General features: G+C 42.3%; 3 protein-coding genes across 4 annotated transcripts in view; 1 reads left to right on the top strand and 2 right to left on the bottom strand.

Annotated features, from left to right (window-relative positions):
• Window positions 1-130: 130 nt before the first annotated feature.
• LOC306739877 (NPC intracellular cholesterol transporter 2-like) lies at window positions 131-2,393 on the bottom strand. Its single transcript, XM_079221945.1, has 5 exons — window positions 2,361-2,393; window positions 2,022-2,112; window positions 1,091-1,198; window positions 822-994; window positions 131-617 (listed from the first exon to the last, which is right to left on the bottom strand). The coding sequence occupies exons 2-5, from the start codon at window positions 2,101-2,103 to the stop codon at window positions 531-533; spliced, it is 450 nt and encodes a 149-aa protein (XP_079078071.1). The 5' UTR covers window positions 2,104-2,112; window positions 2,361-2,393; the 3' UTR covers window positions 131-530.
• Window positions 2,394-2,874: 481 nt separating this feature from the next.
• On the top strand, window positions 2,875-4,190 carry isca2 (iron-sulfur cluster assembly 2). Its single transcript, XM_079218299.1, has 4 exons — window positions 2,875-2,942; window positions 3,147-3,309; window positions 3,674-3,789; window positions 3,879-4,190. Exons 1-4 carry the CDS (start codon window positions 2,881-2,883, stop codon window positions 4,051-4,053), a joined length of 516 nt encoding a protein of 171 aa, XP_079074425.1. The 5' UTR covers window positions 2,875-2,880; the 3' UTR covers window positions 4,054-4,190.
• Window positions 4,191-5,874: 1,684 nt separating this feature from the next.
• eml5 (EMAP like 5) overlaps window positions 5,875-18,188 on the bottom strand; it is a gene marked incomplete at both ends in the record, with an annotated part of 30,925 nt that continues 18,611 nt past the window's right edge. Inside the window, 26 exons of one of the 2 annotated variants that reach the window (XM_079218717.1) lie at window positions 5,875-5,911; window positions 6,004-6,104; window positions 6,372-6,525; window positions 6,611-6,714; window positions 6,799-6,961; window positions 7,203-7,375; window positions 7,539-7,727; window positions 7,815-7,929; window positions 8,108-8,265; window positions 8,466-8,674; window positions 8,788-8,961; window positions 9,373-9,393; window positions 9,685-9,783; window positions 9,909-10,038; window positions 10,293-10,371; window positions 12,174-12,318; window positions 12,402-12,603; window positions 12,740-12,916; window positions 13,612-13,700; window positions 13,822-13,953; window positions 14,642-14,794; window positions 14,889-15,030; window positions 16,727-16,854; window positions 17,033-17,144; window positions 17,324-17,517; window positions 17,590-17,690. In XM_079218717.1, coding sequence (XP_079074843.1) covers window positions 5,875-5,911; window positions 6,004-6,104; window positions 6,372-6,525; window positions 6,611-6,714; window positions 6,799-6,961; window positions 7,203-7,375; window positions 7,539-7,727; window positions 7,815-7,929; window positions 8,108-8,265; window positions 8,466-8,674; window positions 8,788-8,961; window positions 9,373-9,393; window positions 9,685-9,783; window positions 9,909-10,038; window positions 10,293-10,371; window positions 12,174-12,318; window positions 12,402-12,603; window positions 12,740-12,916; window positions 13,612-13,700; window positions 13,822-13,953; window positions 14,642-14,794; window positions 14,889-15,030; window positions 16,727-16,854; window positions 17,033-17,144; window positions 17,324-17,517; window positions 17,590-17,690 — 3,481 coding nt within the window. The remainder of the gene's footprint in view (window positions 5,912-6,003; window positions 6,105-6,371; window positions 6,526-6,610; window positions 6,715-6,798; window positions 6,962-7,202; window positions 7,376-7,538; window positions 7,728-7,814; window positions 7,930-8,107; window positions 8,266-8,465; window positions 8,675-8,787; window positions 8,962-9,372; window positions 9,394-9,684; window positions 9,784-9,908; window positions 10,039-10,292; window positions 10,372-12,173; window positions 12,319-12,401; window positions 12,604-12,739; window positions 12,917-13,611; window positions 13,701-13,821; window positions 13,954-14,641; window positions 14,795-14,888; window positions 15,031-16,726; window positions 16,855-17,032; window positions 17,145-17,323; window positions 17,518-17,589; window positions 17,691-18,188) is intronic. The other variant, XM_079218718.1, reaches the window with a different exon arrangement.

Raw genomic sequence — 18,188 nt, 5'->3', positions numbered from 1 at the left:
ATTAAAGTTTGTCTACAATAGTGGATGTAGTGTCTTACCTGTACATGTTATAAGTTGAAAAATTGCCATATTGGTCCTTTAACACATTTGACAATCTCAAAGCAAAGGTTAATTCATACCAGTCACTATGCAATTTTGTACATTAGATTTCTTTATTATAATTTCATTTACATCCATCTAGTACAAGGTCAGTAAGAAAGAATACAAAAGTTTGAGTAAAGAAAAATACACAAGGTACCTTCCGACTACACAGCAGCCAGTAAGACGAGACAATTGCACTGCAGTGGGTCAGATACATTTAACTGTATTGTTTCACAGCCACTTAAGAATTGACTGTTTAGGTCACTGCAAAAAGCAGTTCATTTCAGCAGGAGTCAAAATGTGAGTGCAGCAAAGTCATGCAAACCAGTGAAAGACATCTTTAAAAAAAAAAAAAATTGATGAATGAATAAAATTAACCAGAATCATTCTGCAGGTTTTTATTCATAGCTGAATCCCTTTAAAAACAATATTGAGGTACTTTTAATAGTTTAGCTCACAATCTGAACTGGGAACCGAATGCAGAACAGGTCTTTTTTGTCGTCATCTCTCAGTTCCCACTCCACGACCAGCTTTATCTAGAAATGCAGAAGATTGGACAGTGAACGCAGGGTTTTTTGTTTCGTTTAAAATTGTATTTATATACACATAAGTTTTGAAGAAGTGAAAGATGCAACCGGTAGAACAAAAAAAACGACATTTATTATTATTGCTACATTGAAAGAAAACCTGCTTTAAAAAAAAAAAAAAAAAAAAACGTTGCTGATGCAACTAGTACTTACTGAAGGGTACTCGGACTTCACAGGAAGAGCAGTCACATAGTGATACTTCTGCTGCTTCTGGATGGGACACTGGATTCCAGACTTGCAGCCATCTTCTACGGGAATGGGGAAGGGGATAGGAACTCCAGCAATGACGCCATGAACCACCGCGTTGCTCGACTGGCTCTCCACAGCTACAACAGAGCACATGATTGAGATGAAAAATAAATCCTAATCATTTATGTTCCGACGGTTGGGAGAAGTATTTCTCAACGATAAAGCCCTCTTACCACTGTTGAACGTCACATTGACACTGTAGGACTGTCCTTTGTGTAGCTGACATGGCTGAGTGGCACAAGGTGTAATGTCCACTAAGTCCACTTTACCAGAACAAGAGCCTAGAGAGAAACAAGGGGGAAAGAACCATTTAAAAGCATAAAAAAAGGACATTACCAATTTCCAGGAGCTCAGTCTCAATACACTTTTGCACAAGCTCCCAAAAAAACAACCTGGACTGTAGTATTATAAGGGAAAGTGAAATACCTCCTGGAGAAGTATTTTTTTATCTTATACATTGAATTTCCTCAATCGTGTTTAACCTTCATGATGGGACCCAATCCTATACGCATGATTCCTTTATGGTGCAGGTTTATAGCTGCAATAAGTAATGATGCTGAGAAAAAAAAAGGAACTCCACAGAAGATCAGTTAACGAGTCATGGGGCCGCTCAGCTAGATCTCCCCTGTGGCTCAAAGTGTGAAAAGATAACCCTGATGTAGTCAGACGGTCTCATGACATGGAGTTACATCATGGGAAACGGAGGATATGCTTACACTCAAATTAGAGACTAAATGTTGATGCGTTGTTCCTTTGCACATGCGTCCTTTGCACATGCGTTAAGGACAGGTGATGATGTATCTAGACATGAAACGTGCCATTTAGCACTAAACCAGTAACACATTGTGATAATTAAACATTAAGGACTACAGGATGGACAAAACAAGTCACCTCTGTTCTGGGAAACTGATCAATTTTATAATAAGACAACATAATGCAACTTAGGTTATCCAACGGATGTATTTCACTTATTGGATTGAGTTACACGAGTTTGCTTCTAACGTCCAAGAGTTAGGTTAAAACAGTCGTTAAAAGTAAACTATTGACCGCTTGAGAAACACAGTAGTAAATCTTGTCATTAAAATGGAGTGAAGTGAAACTCACCGCAGTCTATGAACTTCACTGGCTCCGCACAGGTGAGTCCCATCAAGCAGAACAACACGAAAACACAAGTCCGGACATCCATGTTTCTTTCCTTAAAACAAAGACAAGGGAACAGTCGTTACGGAAGAGGAAAGTAAGCCTCACCAGACGCCTGACTTCAGCAGTCAGTGGGAAGTGTTGACTCATAGGACTTTGTGTTCATTTCCTCAACGTCCCGAGTTCAATACAACAACGGAGACACTCTCCGACTATCTGGCACCAAGAATACTTACACAATCACGATAGCTTTCTAACAAGAGTACAAGGACGTAGAAGAAGCTGTGGAGGAAGAAACTGTACCTTAGCAGCGGCTCCGTCAGTTTTTGAAGAGAGGACGAGCACCGACTTGTACCTTTTATTTCCCTGAATCACAAGATCCAAGTAACGCCTATTTATCATAGACTGCTATTCATTAGCTTTGTGTTTTAATACCCGCAGTAACGCCTGCCAGGGAACCTCTCACCGTTAAGACCCCGCCTCATGCAACATAATTGGCGAATCAATATCTCAAGCAGTACACAAACACAGACACGGACCCAATCATCTTTAACCGAAACCTAAATACAAACATCTGATTGGTGTATATTGTTGGGGCGGCATATAGGGAGATCTGTGCCTGAGAGGCAAAGCCAAGGTATCTAAAAGCCCTATTACAAGTCACGAAATACCTTATGATTGACAGGTAAGCTGGCGAATAAAATGACCGTATTGTGCGAATCTGGGCGTATCTATTTGTCAGATAATCATTTCAGCCAATAAGGATGCGATCTGCCTCCCGCCGTAGGCTGTGGGTGTAACCGCTCAACATTTGTTATGGAAGATGTCATTCGTGAGAGCAGCTATGATAACTGCGTCAAAGTCGAAAGTATTGAACCTTGCTAGGTAACGCGTTTTTGTCTTATATCGCAAACATCAGTAGGGGTAGTATGATGTAAACAATCTCTCTGGGGGGAGAGAAAGACCTGTGTGTTGAGTTATTTACCGTATTTATCAAGCTAACTGTTATGTTGCTAGCTAGCCTCAGGTCCAGTGAGGCTACAAGTCCTTCTGCAGTCACGCGATAACGTCACCTTTGTTTTTTTGCAGGGCATCAATTCTTCTTTCCGAAAACAATGTTAGTCAACAGTTACACCGACTTCCTCAAAAACACCTGCCCCTTTACACAACGGGGCTTCATCGCTTCAGTAGCGCCTCGACCCAGCAGAAGCCATCTGAGGATAAAGTACAACTCACCGAGTCGTGTGTGAAGGTCAGCAGATGCCCACGATTAAGCATCACACGCTTTTCACGTCTGAAAATCCACACATTTAATGAGTCCTCTATCTGAGCCAGTGTTGACAGTGTATCAGTGTATCTCCATTTTATATATTGGAATAATGTACATACATGTATGAGTTCTTCTTCATCTGACACATGTGACTGCTCAAATTGTAATTTGATATTTACTCACTGAAGTGTTATTTGTCAACATCGTTGATATTGGATGTGTAATGATGGACAATCAAGCAGAACCATGTTAAAATGCATTGCCATGTAGCCATCGTGTCAATGTGTTGAATTTTTATTTTGTGCTTAGCTACTCATCCATCATGACCCTGTCCCCCTTAATACAGAGACTAGGGGAAATCATGGGGAAGGATGATTATCTGAGAATACATGTGGAGGGAGGAGGCTGCTCTGGGTTCCAGTACAAGTTTTCTGTTGACAATAACAAGAATGAAGATGACAGGTAAATTGCCACAAACCTATCTTTGAAGTTGTTGTTTTGCACCGGCCTCATCTATTAATCCAATCAACTCTGTTCCCTCCTGCATCCAGAGTGTTTGAGCAGGGAGGAGTGGGCATTATTGTTGACCAGGACAGCCTGGAGTTTGTGAAAGGAGCCACTGTGGATTTCACCCAGGAGCTGATCCGCTCCACCTTCCTCGTGCTCAAGAATCCTCAGGCCGATCACGGCTGCTCCTGTGGAAGCTCCTTCTCTGTCAAACTATGACCCTGCGTCAATGTGGCTTGATACCCTGATTTACCAGTATATGTACGAACTACAATTATTTATCATAGGCGATTTTAAACATAATGCCTTCTTCCTATTAGTTTTGTAGGTGTGAAACCGTTGAACTGAATTCAAGGCTGGGGTGTATATATATATATATATATATATATATATATATATATATATATATATATATATATATATATATATATATATATATATTATTGGGCTATTTTGCAGATAGAGACAGTCTATGCTCATTGATAGCTGATTTCACAATATTCAATTGTAATCATCATGTATTCAAGCCGAAGCAAAGGCTCAATTGAGGCGTTTGAGTCAGCAGTGCTGAGGCTTGCCCTGGGTGAAACATATGTCAATAGGCTAAATATATGATTGCAGAGAGCTAAGCTATATTGTATGTTTCATCTCAAATAAAATGGTGTGAATTTCAGATATTTCCATTTTTTGTTTCTTTTTATTATATGCAAATCGTGTGTGATATAGTTGATTGCACTTTCATTATGACATTAGTGATGAAAAGGCACCCAGGAAATGTCTCTTTTTATTGATAATTGATAAAAGGTTAGTGGCACAATATTTATTGATCTGGAATCAATATACAACAATGAAAACATATGACTCAGTCATGGTTGCCTTTTTTATTAAAGTGGAATTTAAGAAACATCTCACAAAAAATATACAAAAAGAATATATATAAATGATATGTACACTGGTATAATGTAAATCAAAATTGCAGCAACATTTTTTTGTATAGTTAGTCTGAATACAAGGAGCAAAATATTTTTGCGCTTTTCATATTTTCTGTGATAAAACATTCCATTTAAGCAATATATTCGATAACACAAAACAATAACTTACTGTTGAAAAAAGTCACACCGTTCATATTCATGAAAATGAGACAATAATATGTCATAGCAGCACACTGAAAAGTGAGAAAGATTTGCAACCGTGCATTGAAACATCAATTTACAGCTGTTCTTTTTTTTTCTGAGGAATTTGGTTCAGACAGATTGTCTTCCAGTAAGCCATGCACACCCACTTACCACAAACAAGTCCTCAAACAAGTATGCACACGTTTAACTTGTCATGAGGGGAACACTGTCAAGGGAGGTTTTGAGGTCAACCAGTCAACAACACAACCACAGACACACACCATAAATGAACCATCAGGGTAACACAGTGACCAGGTCAGGTGTACAGTGCATAGTATGCTTTGGCATGCTGACATCCATAACATAACAGTGGATGTTACATTCAGGAGGAAGGCCACAGGATTTGGAATCACCAGTAAAAATAGAACAAACAAATGACTACATGATCCAAAAAGTAAAACCAACTAATACAAAAAGAATCCAAACCCTCATAAATTAAACACTCAGATTAAGGCTAATTCAGTTTGCTACATGTTTTCAAAAAAATGGCATCGTCAATAACACAATTTCATAGGCCTATCAAGTGGCAAAACTTCCATTTTCAACATGTACACAGATACACTCATTCTTAAAAAAAAAAGTAGTGTTTTATTATTAGAGAGATGTCTCTTTTTTTAAGGATGATGTGATGTCGTGAGAGCAGGGCTGTAAGCCCTGCGCCTGTGTTCACAATCAGGACTGATGCTGTGATGAAAATGAACGTTTCACATTTGCATGCACCTAGTTTTGAGGCAGTTAGTCAGATCACCAATCGTTTACAAGCTGCCACGTCTGTCCTCCTCGTTTAAATGAATCCCTTTAGCAGAATTTCCTCTCTGGAGAGCCATGCTGGCAGACTTTCCGAGGCTGGGTGGTCCAGGTGTTATCAGTGAGGGGCATGGACACACCTCCACACAAAGAGGCTAGAAAGAACATAAAGGAAAGGATGCATGGGTTAATATTTGATTGTGATGCCATTTGTAAACTACATTGTTATTTGGAGCCTCAGTCATACCTCCTGTCATCTCCACCGGCACTAACGACGTAGCGATCTCCATTTGTGAAGCGAACATTAGTCAAGTGAGCGGAATGGCCCAGAAAGCGTTTGTGTTTGGCCTGAAAAGAGATCACATACTTATCATCCAGGTGAAATCTACTACAGTAAACAGATGTCAAGTGGCTTTGTTATAGGGTGTGGTCATGTGACAGTCTCAGTTAAAACATGCTTCATCTACTGACAAAACAAGTTTCTCAGTAGATGAAAAGAATGTGTAAAAACAACAATTTAAAAGCCAGTGTCATATGTTTGTCAGACAGATGGCATGGGGTACATGCCAAGATACATCCCAAACAGGAATAATCCTATTACGCAATCATACTTACAAACTTGTCCGGACATGGAAAGTCTAAGAGCTTCACCATTCCAAAGTCATCGCCTGTGACGATGTTAAGGCCTGAGTGGGACACACAGGCACAAGTGACGTCTGCTTTGTCAGTGTTGCGGGACCAGATGCCTATGACCTCGTCCCCAAGGACACTGGATACAGAGAGAGAGAGCAATTATACATTTAGCCATTACCTCTCCAGCATGCATGTGTCGGCCTTAACGCTGGGACTCTCACCTTGTCCAGGTGGCCCAGGTGATCCTGTCGATATGGGACTGCTCTGCGACCTGCTTCCCAGATGGCACCTCGTACACGAGCCGTTTATAAGCACCTGTCGATATCTGTTTCAAGACATTGCAGGTTAGGGATCATACAGCCAGCCAGCTACAGCATGCGAGACAAACAAGCCCTCTCACAGTCTATACCTGGACGTAAGCGCTGTCAGCTGAAAAGTCCATCTGCATCACAAAGCTGGGAATGTCCCTGCAGCAGTTGATGCGGTTCAGCTGCGGCCCGAGTGTCAGGTCGTAGAAGTCAACTGCACTCTCAGTCGAGCCTACGGCCAGGTAACGAGAATTTGGACTGAACCTGTTAGGAAAGACATGCAGCGTTTCAAAAAGTCGGTCTGTTATGTCAGATTTGCTTAGGTTGGTTTGACCCATTTCAGTCCCCAAAGAAAAATATTGGTGTGAAATTCCCTGAGGAAGATCTATGGCGGTCGAAACATGTTGCGTCTTTTTAATGTTTCCTTCAACCTTGGTCTTATATTTGAGAGAGCCCTTGAACTCAACTGTACCTTGTGCAAAGTGCCAAACTCTTCTGTCATTACCTAATATCCTGAATAGGAGAGCGCCGGTCTCTTTTCTTGCCCCAGATTTTGAGTGATGCAACCAGCAGGATGATGAACTCTCCGTTCTTCATGCCGATGGCCACCATGTCTCCTTCAGGACTGTAGCTGATGGTGCGCGCCGGGTGGCCCAGGTTCACCTTATTCAGCATCTTCTGCTTCCCCACAAAGCCATGCAACATCAGCACATTCTTGTTAGCAATGTCATTTTGTGAATGAGGACAACCATCTTAAAAAGCATGTGATTATATGATAGAAGTACACAAGTATTGGGAGGAATTGAGGTGATTCTGAGGGGATTGAGGTAACATGGCTGACCTTCTCCGGGATGTCCCACAGACGAACAGTGCCGTCCTCTGCCGCAGACAGGAATACGTCTCTGGAGGGATGGGTGCCCAAGCCCCAGATAGGTCCGTCCATGTGTCCGTTCACCAGGATGTTGCACGCCGCATTCTTCTCTCCTACTTCAATGATCTCTGCATTCCTGGTCCCCACGAGGATTTTACCCTGACACAGAAATCAGTAAAATGTGTCAAAATACACAAAATACAAGTTTTCTATTTCCCGGATCATTTTATATCATGTGTAGCCTACCTTTCCTCGGCATACAGAGCGAACGCAGTCTATGATCTGTCCGGTTTCTAATCGAAACGCTCTGCAGCGTTTCAGCTCCTGGTCCCAGAGCTTCAGAGCACCTCCCTCCTTGGACCTGTGGAGCAACACATACGTGTATTTCATCCCACAGCTTTAAATATGTAGGCATTTCCTTCCCAATGTGTATTTAGTCGTATTGGTATTACATTCATATGGAGAACATACATTGCTGCAAATAGTGTGAGCTCACTGATATTTAATATGGTGCATTAATGGGACAGAGCAGCACTTACGGTCTTTCCTTGCCTCCGGTGACAATGAGGCCGTCTCTCAGTGTGGTGTACATGGTGAACACAGGGCCCGTATGAGCTTTGGCCACAATTCTCACTAGAATGTGTTCCTTCCACACACACACATCCCCACTTATGGTACCTGTAAATGTCAAGGTATTCTGAAAAGAAAACAAATCTGCACTAATCTAGTGGCCTAAGAGAGCAGAGCGAGCAATGCAAAAACAATTCACAGAACATTTCAGGAGACAGTTTTGGATCAGATTTTAAATATTAGTAGAGTCAAATTATGAGGTCAAATGTAACATGTAGTAAAAACATTTTAAAGATTTGATATGTATAGTGGTTGAAAGTCACTTACAGCTCCAAATGCTACAGACAGCATGGTCTGCATCCGGGCATCCTCTATGGAACTCAGCACACCTTTTTTGCTGAGCAAAGCTCGACCAGCTAACGTCCAGAAACGCACATGTTTGATCCCCACAGACACAAAGTGTGTGTCGGAGTCCGGACGAAATTCAGCCACAAAGATCCTCTGGGTGTGGCCTACCCGGGTGGCCACTTTGGCACCTGAAAAAAACAAACAAATTAGAGCGCAATGAAAGCATCATCTCTCAATTGTGGTGGGATGTTTTAATACCCAGAATGAGGTCAAAGTTTAAGGGAAGATTATTTAGTTTTACCTTCCTGCCACTTCCAGATGGTGACGGTGTGTTCGGGGTCCAAGCCCACAGACAGCAGGAGCTTTCCTGTGGCACTAAAGCTGACGGAGCAAACCCCACCGGAGTGGAAACAACGAAGCACCGACAGCGTCTGTTTGGTCATGGCGTCCCACACATGTATAGATGGAGACGTGGCTGAGGGACAGAGAAGGAGAATTGTTTGTCTAAAATAAACTACTGTCAATGCACTTCTTTATTTTTTTTTGCATCCAACTTACATCCAATCCTTTACCAAAATAATGAATTATTGTGCTTCTACAAATTTTATATTCTAATTGAACAAAACGCTAAAACTTAAAGGGTATAGACTAGAGTTTCATAGTTTTTGTTATACATACTACATACAATAAAGAATTTACAGCAAAGCAAAAAAGCTTCCAAACATTATTCATAAAAATAACATTTGCATGAGGTAAAGGCCTTGCATTAAGTGGCCACTAGATGGCAGTAACGTATATGTGGAATATAATGAGTTGAAACAATACAGATTGTTTTTATCACCACATTTCTTAATTGACATGACGACTCATTTTGAAATGTCCTTACCTGACATGTCACCAGTATCACCTGAAATAAAGGAAAATCGGATTAATTGACAGAGCTGATCAATTATTTGTACATTTTTTGTAACTTTCTGAGAAATTGTGCTTTCTGCTATCGACAAAAACGTCTTAATTTGAAATATATAGGTCATTTCCAGAAAAGAAGTTGCTCTATAGCACAGATACGCTTGTAGGAGGGGGGTGGCTGTCTGCCATGTAGAATACCCCCCCCCCCCTGCACAAAGCACAACACAGGATACAGGGGAGAGAAATGAGGCGGCTGGTGACACACGAGGTCAACTTCTCACAAACATACCTACTTGGCCAGTTGCCACCACGTTGGGAAATTTGGGATGTTGATTGATTGTCAGGCACAAAATGTCGTCACTGTGTTCTGCGTAGAAACTTTGGCAGGCTGTAAGAAGACGCACACATACACACACATACACACACACATACACATAGACACGCATATGACATTTTGCTTTACAGGTCGCGACTAGTAACACTGTCATCGCGTCTTCCGGACCGTCTACTTACAGGTCGTCAAGTTGAGCACGACGCCCACTGAGGCCGTGTGGTAGATGATGTCCGCCCCCTCGTTCAGGTAGTGCACGTTATTACGGCAGTCATTGCCACGGTAACCAAACACCAGCTCCAACACCAGGTCCTACGGGGGAGTCAGAAAAAGTCTGAAAGGTCAACGCCATGACAACTAAGATGCTCCGAGCCAGCTGCTGACTGGAGGAGTATACGTCATTCCTCAATTACAGCATCGCCAGAGTCCAACAGAGGCAGTCTGGAAGGAGTACTGACATTAGAAAACCAACATTTTGAATATTGTGCTGCTCTGACCAAGACAAGACTCCCTCTGTTTACATGAACTTCCCCATCTGTTTTGGTTGGATGTGAGGTTCCTCTCACCTCAATGGGTCTCTTCTTTTTGCCAACGTTGTTGGTCTGCAGCTTCTCCGGCTGCGGCAGCGCTCTGCTGACAGCAGGCCTGAAACAGACAGCGGGGATAATAAGGGGCTGCTGCAGAGCTGCTGAGGATGCTGATGATAAGGATGACGACAATAATGATAACATTACACTGTTTGCTACTCTGACTATAATGCAAAAACATTTCACGAACATCTAATCATATGTGCACAGAAATAAGTTATGTTTTATTTCAAAAGAAAAGAGAGATAGTTCTTTTTTTTTATATCAAGGCTTCTTGCATCACAAGTGGTACAGAGTTTGTTGTGCCAGCAAAGCAATGAAAGCACTATGTTTGAATAAGGTGACTGAGTGGGAACGTTTCAATAGAGAGTGAAATGCTAAGAATCCATTGCGGGGGGAAAAAAACTTTAAGGAAATATGACATAACTGGAGCTTTGTCTGTCATCCCCCACACATCTAACGGCACTCGGTCAATGCAATGTAATTAAAAGGTTGAAAAATGAGTTACATGTCAGGATATGGGTGGGAAAATACAGTTTCACTCATTAGAAATCAGCTAAATGACAGCTATGTGTCTATAATTAATAAGTTATAGTGCATGTTTAAAACACAATGGCTATTGATAATGCAAAGACTGTAAGTACAAACTACAGCCTTCTACAGCCAAGGCAGGGTGTGGAAAGAGAAGCAAGACACCAGTGGCTTCATATTTAATATACAAACGTCCCCATGAGGCTGTGCGTGTTTCCTATAGAGTAATCACATTAAGTGAGCAGCTTACCGTGAACCTCTTCATGGCAGCAATAACAACGAAAAAGTTAGAATTAGAAAAAGCGTTCACTGCTGCCCGGCGGACACACATGACGAAACACAACACCTCAGCCACCGAGGACGTGAAATACAGGAGTCAGCACCATAGTGTAACCATGACAACTACAGACCATTTCCATGACAACTGTGTGGATGCTTGCACCATTGTCAAAAAAAAAAAAAACTAATCTGGAAATCAATGAACCTGAAGAACCCAAAATCTGAGACACACTTAGAGATGGATTGTAATGATGGAAAATATGATAATGCTTGAAACTGTTCAGGAGCAGACGAACAAAAATGTTTCCTTTGAAAACACTCAACAGAATAGGCTTTCTGAAGATAGATATTTTCTAATATTCCTTCTGCTTTGATGTGTGAAGTTTGATGTGTGACGTTAATTATCAAAAAAAACATTTCAAATATTGTTCTGCTGACTACTAACATTGAGTAAATTAAATTTAAGCTCTAACTTAATTGTTAGCCCACTTTGCCCTGCCAGTCAGAACAGCAGCTCATTGGCAAGTTAATTAGCACCCAAAAGAGCATCAAACACTGAAAAGTGAATTACTAAAACTGCTGAATTTGTACAGAGGAGACTTAAAGGCATCTTATATAAAACTTCAAGAAGTGAAAGATAATTCATGATACTGTCTTGAGTCTTGACATGATAAGGTGTTTCTCTGTATTTATAGTACATACTAAACCCTCTGCTTAATCTGTTGTCCAAAATCAACATACATGAACACTAGAGCTTACCTGACCACCCCTTGTCTTCAAGTAGAATTAAAGAACGAAGCAGGATAATGACAGATGGACAGCCATTAAAGGAAAGAAGAAGAGCAGAAAAGGCTGAGTTATTTCAAAAGGGGAGGGACAGGGCAGGAATTTGACGCAGGAAAAGAAAAGATATGTTGACCGAAGAAGGCCGGTTTGGCTTCGTCTTGATGCAGAAGCCTTATTTTATGCGCTATGGCCTTTCCTATTCCGAACAGTTATTTTCGGTCCGCGCAGGAGTGTCCCTCTGACCACCTTGCAAAGCTTCATCACAGCTTCAATGACAGATACCTTTCGTCCACCGAGGGCTCCTTGAGCTGCAAGTGGGGTTTCACACCCGTCATGGGGCGCATGTTGGTGGATAAGGCCTTGATGGTGTAGTTGATCTCGTTCTCCCTCGTCACATCGCTGTCATAGCCTAGCGAAGGGCAGGAATGATACCGATTTTAGCACCAGAGACATTCGATGAATAAACACCTCAAAAGGAGGCTCGTCTCTCACCTCCATCGTCCTCACTCTCGATGTCCGACTCCTCACTGTCACACTGTTTGAATTCCCGGTGGCCCTCGGGCTCGTGGGCCCAGATCATGAGACACGTGTCGCCCCCACCGACTGTCACCAAGAGGCTGTCGTCATGGGTCCACCGCACATTGGTAACATGTGTGCTGTGGGCCACATAGCGTTTGAACTTTGCATACTTCCCCTGGGGACGAGGGACAACATTCATTTAACACTCGTGACATTAACACAGACATTAAAATATATTTTGCATAAAGATATGCATTGTAAGTCATGAGGCACTCAACCCAGAATACAAGGAATAATGCATTGTGTCTTACCTTGACAGGGTATCTGAAGAGCTTGACGTATCCCAAGTCATCTCCTGTTGCTAGCACCTTCCTGTCGTTGCTGAGGCAGGCGGCTGTCACCTCCGTGACCTCGTTGATCAAAGGCCAGATGCCCTCGACAGACGTTCCCAGGACACACGTCCACGTGCTCCAGTCGATCTTCTCCACCTGAGCCAAGTGGTGGAGTAAGGAAAGATTAATCTTGTGTAAAAAGATTGTAAAAAAACACAAGAGCAACACAATAAAACAACCAATTAGAGATGTACTCAGGAGCGTCAACACGAGGAGCCTCTCCAGGTACCTACAAGCAGCCATCACTGGAATAAATGTGTCTCTCCTTTGTTTTAATTAGAAGCACCTGCAGATAAGCGCCAGCAAAATGTCAAACTATTCCTTCAAAATGTAGAAGGGAGGGCAGGGAGGGAGGGAAGGAAGGAAGGAAGGAAGGAAGGGCCAACCACTGACTCCGCCAGTCGATAATCATCCTGTGACCGAGTGCACAAGAGAATCGCGAAATGCGTGGGAGGGAAAGAGGAAAGTGAAGGTATCCTGATGAGGTGAGACAAACCAGCAAAGGTAGGAGAGGACATCGGTCCAGCGGGACACGATCTAGCAGCATCTATCATCTCTGAACTTGTTTTCTTAATGCTTTCCTCCGCTGTGTGCCTCGCAAGGTGCCTGAATGTCACACTGTATTATGGGGACCTTAACACAATCCCACTTCCACTGCCAAAATTAGAACGATACTGGTGAGAAGTGGGGCGTGCAAATGCTTCACTGGCCTTCCTCGAGCCTCCTCTGATGCCGAAGGGAAAATGTGTCCCAGCCGCGTAACCATAACCGTGGGTGCTCTCCCTGCTTACCTCTGTGGACGGGATGGTCTGCCTCTTGCCGCGAGGAGCCTCGAAAAAAAACTGCTCTTTAGCACCTGTGTTGACTTGGAGTAGTTTTCCTGTGATTGAAAGTGGACCGTGATGTTTAACAGTTTTTTAACTGAGACATTTTGAATCCATAATTTGATTGCGAGCAGTCATTAGCGAGGAATTACTGAGTATTTAAGGAAGCATGTTTACCTCTCTTGTCCCAGTCCAGATGGGTAATGTAGTTGAGGCATCCTTTGCACACCCCAACCCGCTTGCTGTTCATTACATTGTAAATATCCACAAAAGTGTCTCCTGAAGCGACTGCAAGGTACTTCCCAGTACCTGAGCAAACACAAGAGGGAAGAGTCTCAGACAGTTGTCTCTATTTCTAGTTGCCATGACATTTTGATCAACTCAGGCTTGATGCAATAACTCTGGGCATCCCATAACTTTTCATATAGTGCTTTCATCAAGTCAAAGTCAAAGTTAAACTCTTAAAATGATCAGCCGAAGCTGTACTTTGCTTGTATTGCTAATTAGCCAACGTTAGCATGCTAACACACTAAACCAAGAAGATGAACTTGGTGAAGGCTATACTGTAGCGTTTAACTTATGTCGGCATATACATATAAATAATATAATAAATGATTACACTGCTTTATAAAGTTACTTTGAAGCAGTGTAGGTTCTCAGCGACTCGTGGCTGTGGGCTTGAGAAACAGGAGCTCTGGCATTGTGGACTTAGGTTAAGTGTCAGCGGAAAGAGAGTTTAGTTTCTTGTTCTCACTTTGTCTGCCCCAAACTGTTTCTCATCCCTCTTTCGCTGGCCGTATTACAGAAAGCAATTAATTTGTGTCAGGACCGCAGCAATATCTCCCCCCACTCACAGTGTATCCCTGCCGAACTTCTGCATGCTTCTGCTTCTAAGATGCTTTGAAGGGCACACCGATTTCAGAGGCATATTCACTTCTCAGACAAGATGTAATGGGAGTTTTGTCAAGGTGAAGAAATGCGGAGGTGAGCGTCAGACCTGGAGAGAATCTAATATCGGAGATGATGTCCTTGCGGTGGTGGAAGGACACCAGGTCCTCCAGGGTGTCTGCGTTCACAATGAGGAAGCTGCCGTCATTCAGGCCCACCGCCAAAGCTTTGCCATCAGGGGAGAAGCAGCAGCAGCGGCCGCCTGGGGAGGACAATGTGTTTGTTGAAGCCCTAGGGCCAGCGTACTCCCTGTCAGAAAATAGACTCGTCTGTTAGTGTTTTGAGCTGTGACTCACCTTTCCTGAGCTTGCGTACAGCCAGCATGCAGTGGCTGGGTGAAAGGTCCCATATGCGCAGGGTTTTATCATCACTGACGGTGGCGCAGAGAGGGAGATGGGGATGAGTGGCCAGGCCCCAAACTTCACCTTCCATGTGACCCTGCAAACACATACAATAGAGTAGTTATTGAATGTGATGATAGTCGACTTATTCTTGGGTAATAAAAGAAAAATAATCTACTCAGCAGGAATCTTTACTTATCCCTGTGTACCGATTTACCCCCCTAATTTACTTACAGGGCTATAGAGGAAGTATTTCCATAACAGTTGATTGATTTGCCACTTCTTGAAGATGAGCGTAAAAGGCAAGAATATTGGTTTAAAACAAACGAGTGTTAAATAACCAGTTAGTGAGTAATGTGAAACACTGGCTGTCTGATATTGATGATCAACCTGATGTTGATGTTGAAGATAGTGTTTTGGCTGTTTTAGTGAAACACGTAAAAACTAAGGTTTCAATCACTAAATCTTCTGCTTCAAGTATTTCCTCAGTTTATCGTAAAGCTCAAGCAGAAAAGGTTCAGCTTCAGCTTCAGCGTGCTGCTGCACCTTTTCTGCCTGGAGGTTGAGGAGGAAAACTTAAAAAGAAGAAAGAATAAGTCACAACTGGATGCTGAAGTAGCAGACCAATACAAGTGTTGGAAGGAGGGGTTGTGTCTAGTTGGAGTGATGGCATGAATTCGTATCTCACCAAATCCAAAAGCCAGCAACCTAACCTGCTAAACAAATGGAAATCAACTGTTCATCCTATAAATAGCTATATACACAACCAAAGGAAGCAAGATACTCACAGGAGAGAATCCACTATGGAACAACAATTATTGCTTGTTTTATGGATATCAAGCTTTTTCACTTGTTGAATCTCATCCTCTCAAGAGACCAACATATGTCTGTATAGATAATATTGTTATTGTTTTTTTATTTTTACTATATGTCTCTTGTTTGCACTTTACCCGTCTGCTGCTGTAATCCTGCAAATGTCCCCACTTCGGGACTAATAAAGGAATATCTTATTTTAGCTCATCTTAACATTGGGACCGAGAATCCCAACTAACCAACATAAAGTAGACCTCAAGGTCAAAGGTGTAATGATGATTTAGTTGTACTGCCTCCTCATGATAACACCAATCAAATCAACAAAACAACTGTCCAAAAATAGAGACTTTTGGGTGATATATGAACAGCAGCAAAATCAGCAGTGGCTTACTCAATAACCAAACATAATTGTATAAGTTATTCCACAGGATACTTACAACAGCTGACGAGGAAAGCCTTTTATTCTCTGCATGCATTGCAATGTATTTTAAAGCGTTTGAAAAGGGCAATCAATAGCATTCACTCTGTCTGCCTCTATCAGGGGAGACTCGGAGGCGCTGCAGGACCACTTAACTAAATTAAAACTCTCCCATTAAGCTGCAATAATTCATCGCCGTTTATAGCCACCTCCTTGGTGATTCTCCGCTGCTGTGTAAGATAGACAGGAGTAATATTACAATCAGACTGAAGGGCAAAGCTGGTTTGTCTGTGTTAGCCACTGAATGGATAGGCCTCTGTTTCCCAAAGCACAACACGTATTTCTGTAGTACTTTTGCAGTCATAAAGCCACATCTCCATTTGGTCACCTTGTTGTAGGTGCATAACTACTTCTTACAATACAAATTAAACTTCAGAGCATCGTCAATCTTTACCAACTAAGAAAAAGTCACCTTAGATACACTCAGCTCATCATATTGCAGGTAGCTTCCTCACAAATACACAGTGTGGGATCAGGTAGGTTGTTCTTATCAGTGTCTTACCTGGACCAGCAGAGTGATGGGGCCACTCTTGTCCACCTCCAAGATCTCTCCGTTCTTGGTCCCCACCAGGATGTGGCCATGGCCCAGGGATATGGCACGAATGGAGGGGTTGTCCTCCAAGAGCAACCCTGAGGAGTCAATAAATTACAGAGACCTTAGCTTGAACCAGAAGGCAATCTTCATCTCAGCTAAAAGCATTGAATGTTTTAACTGGATTTGCATTGGATGGCTGTATTTCATCTCTGGAACTAAAACAAAGGATCCAAGGACAGTGGAGGACAACTGAGAACAGGATGACTTGTTTACCTTTAGAGCCTGGAGCTAGGACCGCTCGCTTGATGGCGTAGGTCTTGAGGCATCTCTCGAAAGTGTCGTCCCACAGAGCAACGATACCGTCCTTTCCACCCGTCACAAATCCCTACACGGACAATACATTTGCACATTCAAAGCTGCAATGACATCCAACTAGATGAGCATGTACAGTATACCCTATACAAAAAGAGATGGCTAGACAAACAGACAGAAAATATACTTCTAATCACATTTTGGGAATTGGTTTTGTTCATTATAACGGATCAGTTTTCCGTTATAACGGACCTTTTCCAGAGCGTGCACACTGAAAACAGGGCCGTCATGCGCCTTGACAGTCTTCATCAGGAACATGTCCCTCCAGATGCAGATGTCCCCCGTGCATGTGCCTGAAAACACCATCTCCTCCGACCAGCCGTACACAGCACACATCATTGTCTCCGTCTTCCCCATGTTCCCCTTCCGGCCAATTAGACCCCCACCTGAAAGAGAAACTCCCAGTAAGAGGTGCCATTGTGCTGGTTAGAAAAAGAAGAAAAAAACAGGGGTCTTACCGGCCTTATGCCAAAACTTCATGTGTTTCACACCAGCTGTAATGAGCTTGTCCGGTAAGTAGGGATTGATTTTGACAACGAATATCTTGTCCTTGCTTCCCCTGAAAACCAATTACATCACAAAAAATGCACGTAAGAAAAACATTACATTTACAATTTATTTTGAAGCATTCACACACTCAGATTGTATAAAAGTCAATGAGAAAATGACTCTACCCCCCCATTTATTTAATACCTTAGTGAACATTGTAAACACGAGTTTATGGTCTGAATCGTTGGTTTCAAGACTTCTTTAATCTAGTATGGTGGCTATTTAGTAAATTATGGTCCCATTTAGAGTAAAATAGACTATAAAGCAGAATATGCTTTAGGGCGTGGCTACCTTGTGATTGACAAGAGTGTCCCATCTGGATGGTGTCCATGTCTGCAACTTTAACCCTTTCACAGTGTGTTTTCAGTTGAAGAGAAAAACATTTTTTTCAGAATTTTCCCTTTGTGTTGTGCATAGTTGTTTTGTATAATGTGTACCATCTATACATGTTTACTATTTTCTAGAGTCTCTCTCTCTTAGAGAGCTGTTTTTCTCAGTTTTTAAATTT

The sequence above is a fragment of the Taurulus bubalis genome (assembly GCF_910589615.1).
Source record: "Taurulus bubalis genome assembly, chromosome: 1".
In the NCBI taxonomy this organism is placed as follows: domain Eukaryota; kingdom Metazoa; phylum Chordata; class Actinopteri; order Perciformes; family Cottidae; genus Taurulus; species Taurulus bubalis.
This window is presented reverse-complemented; position numbering and strand designations above follow the sequence as displayed.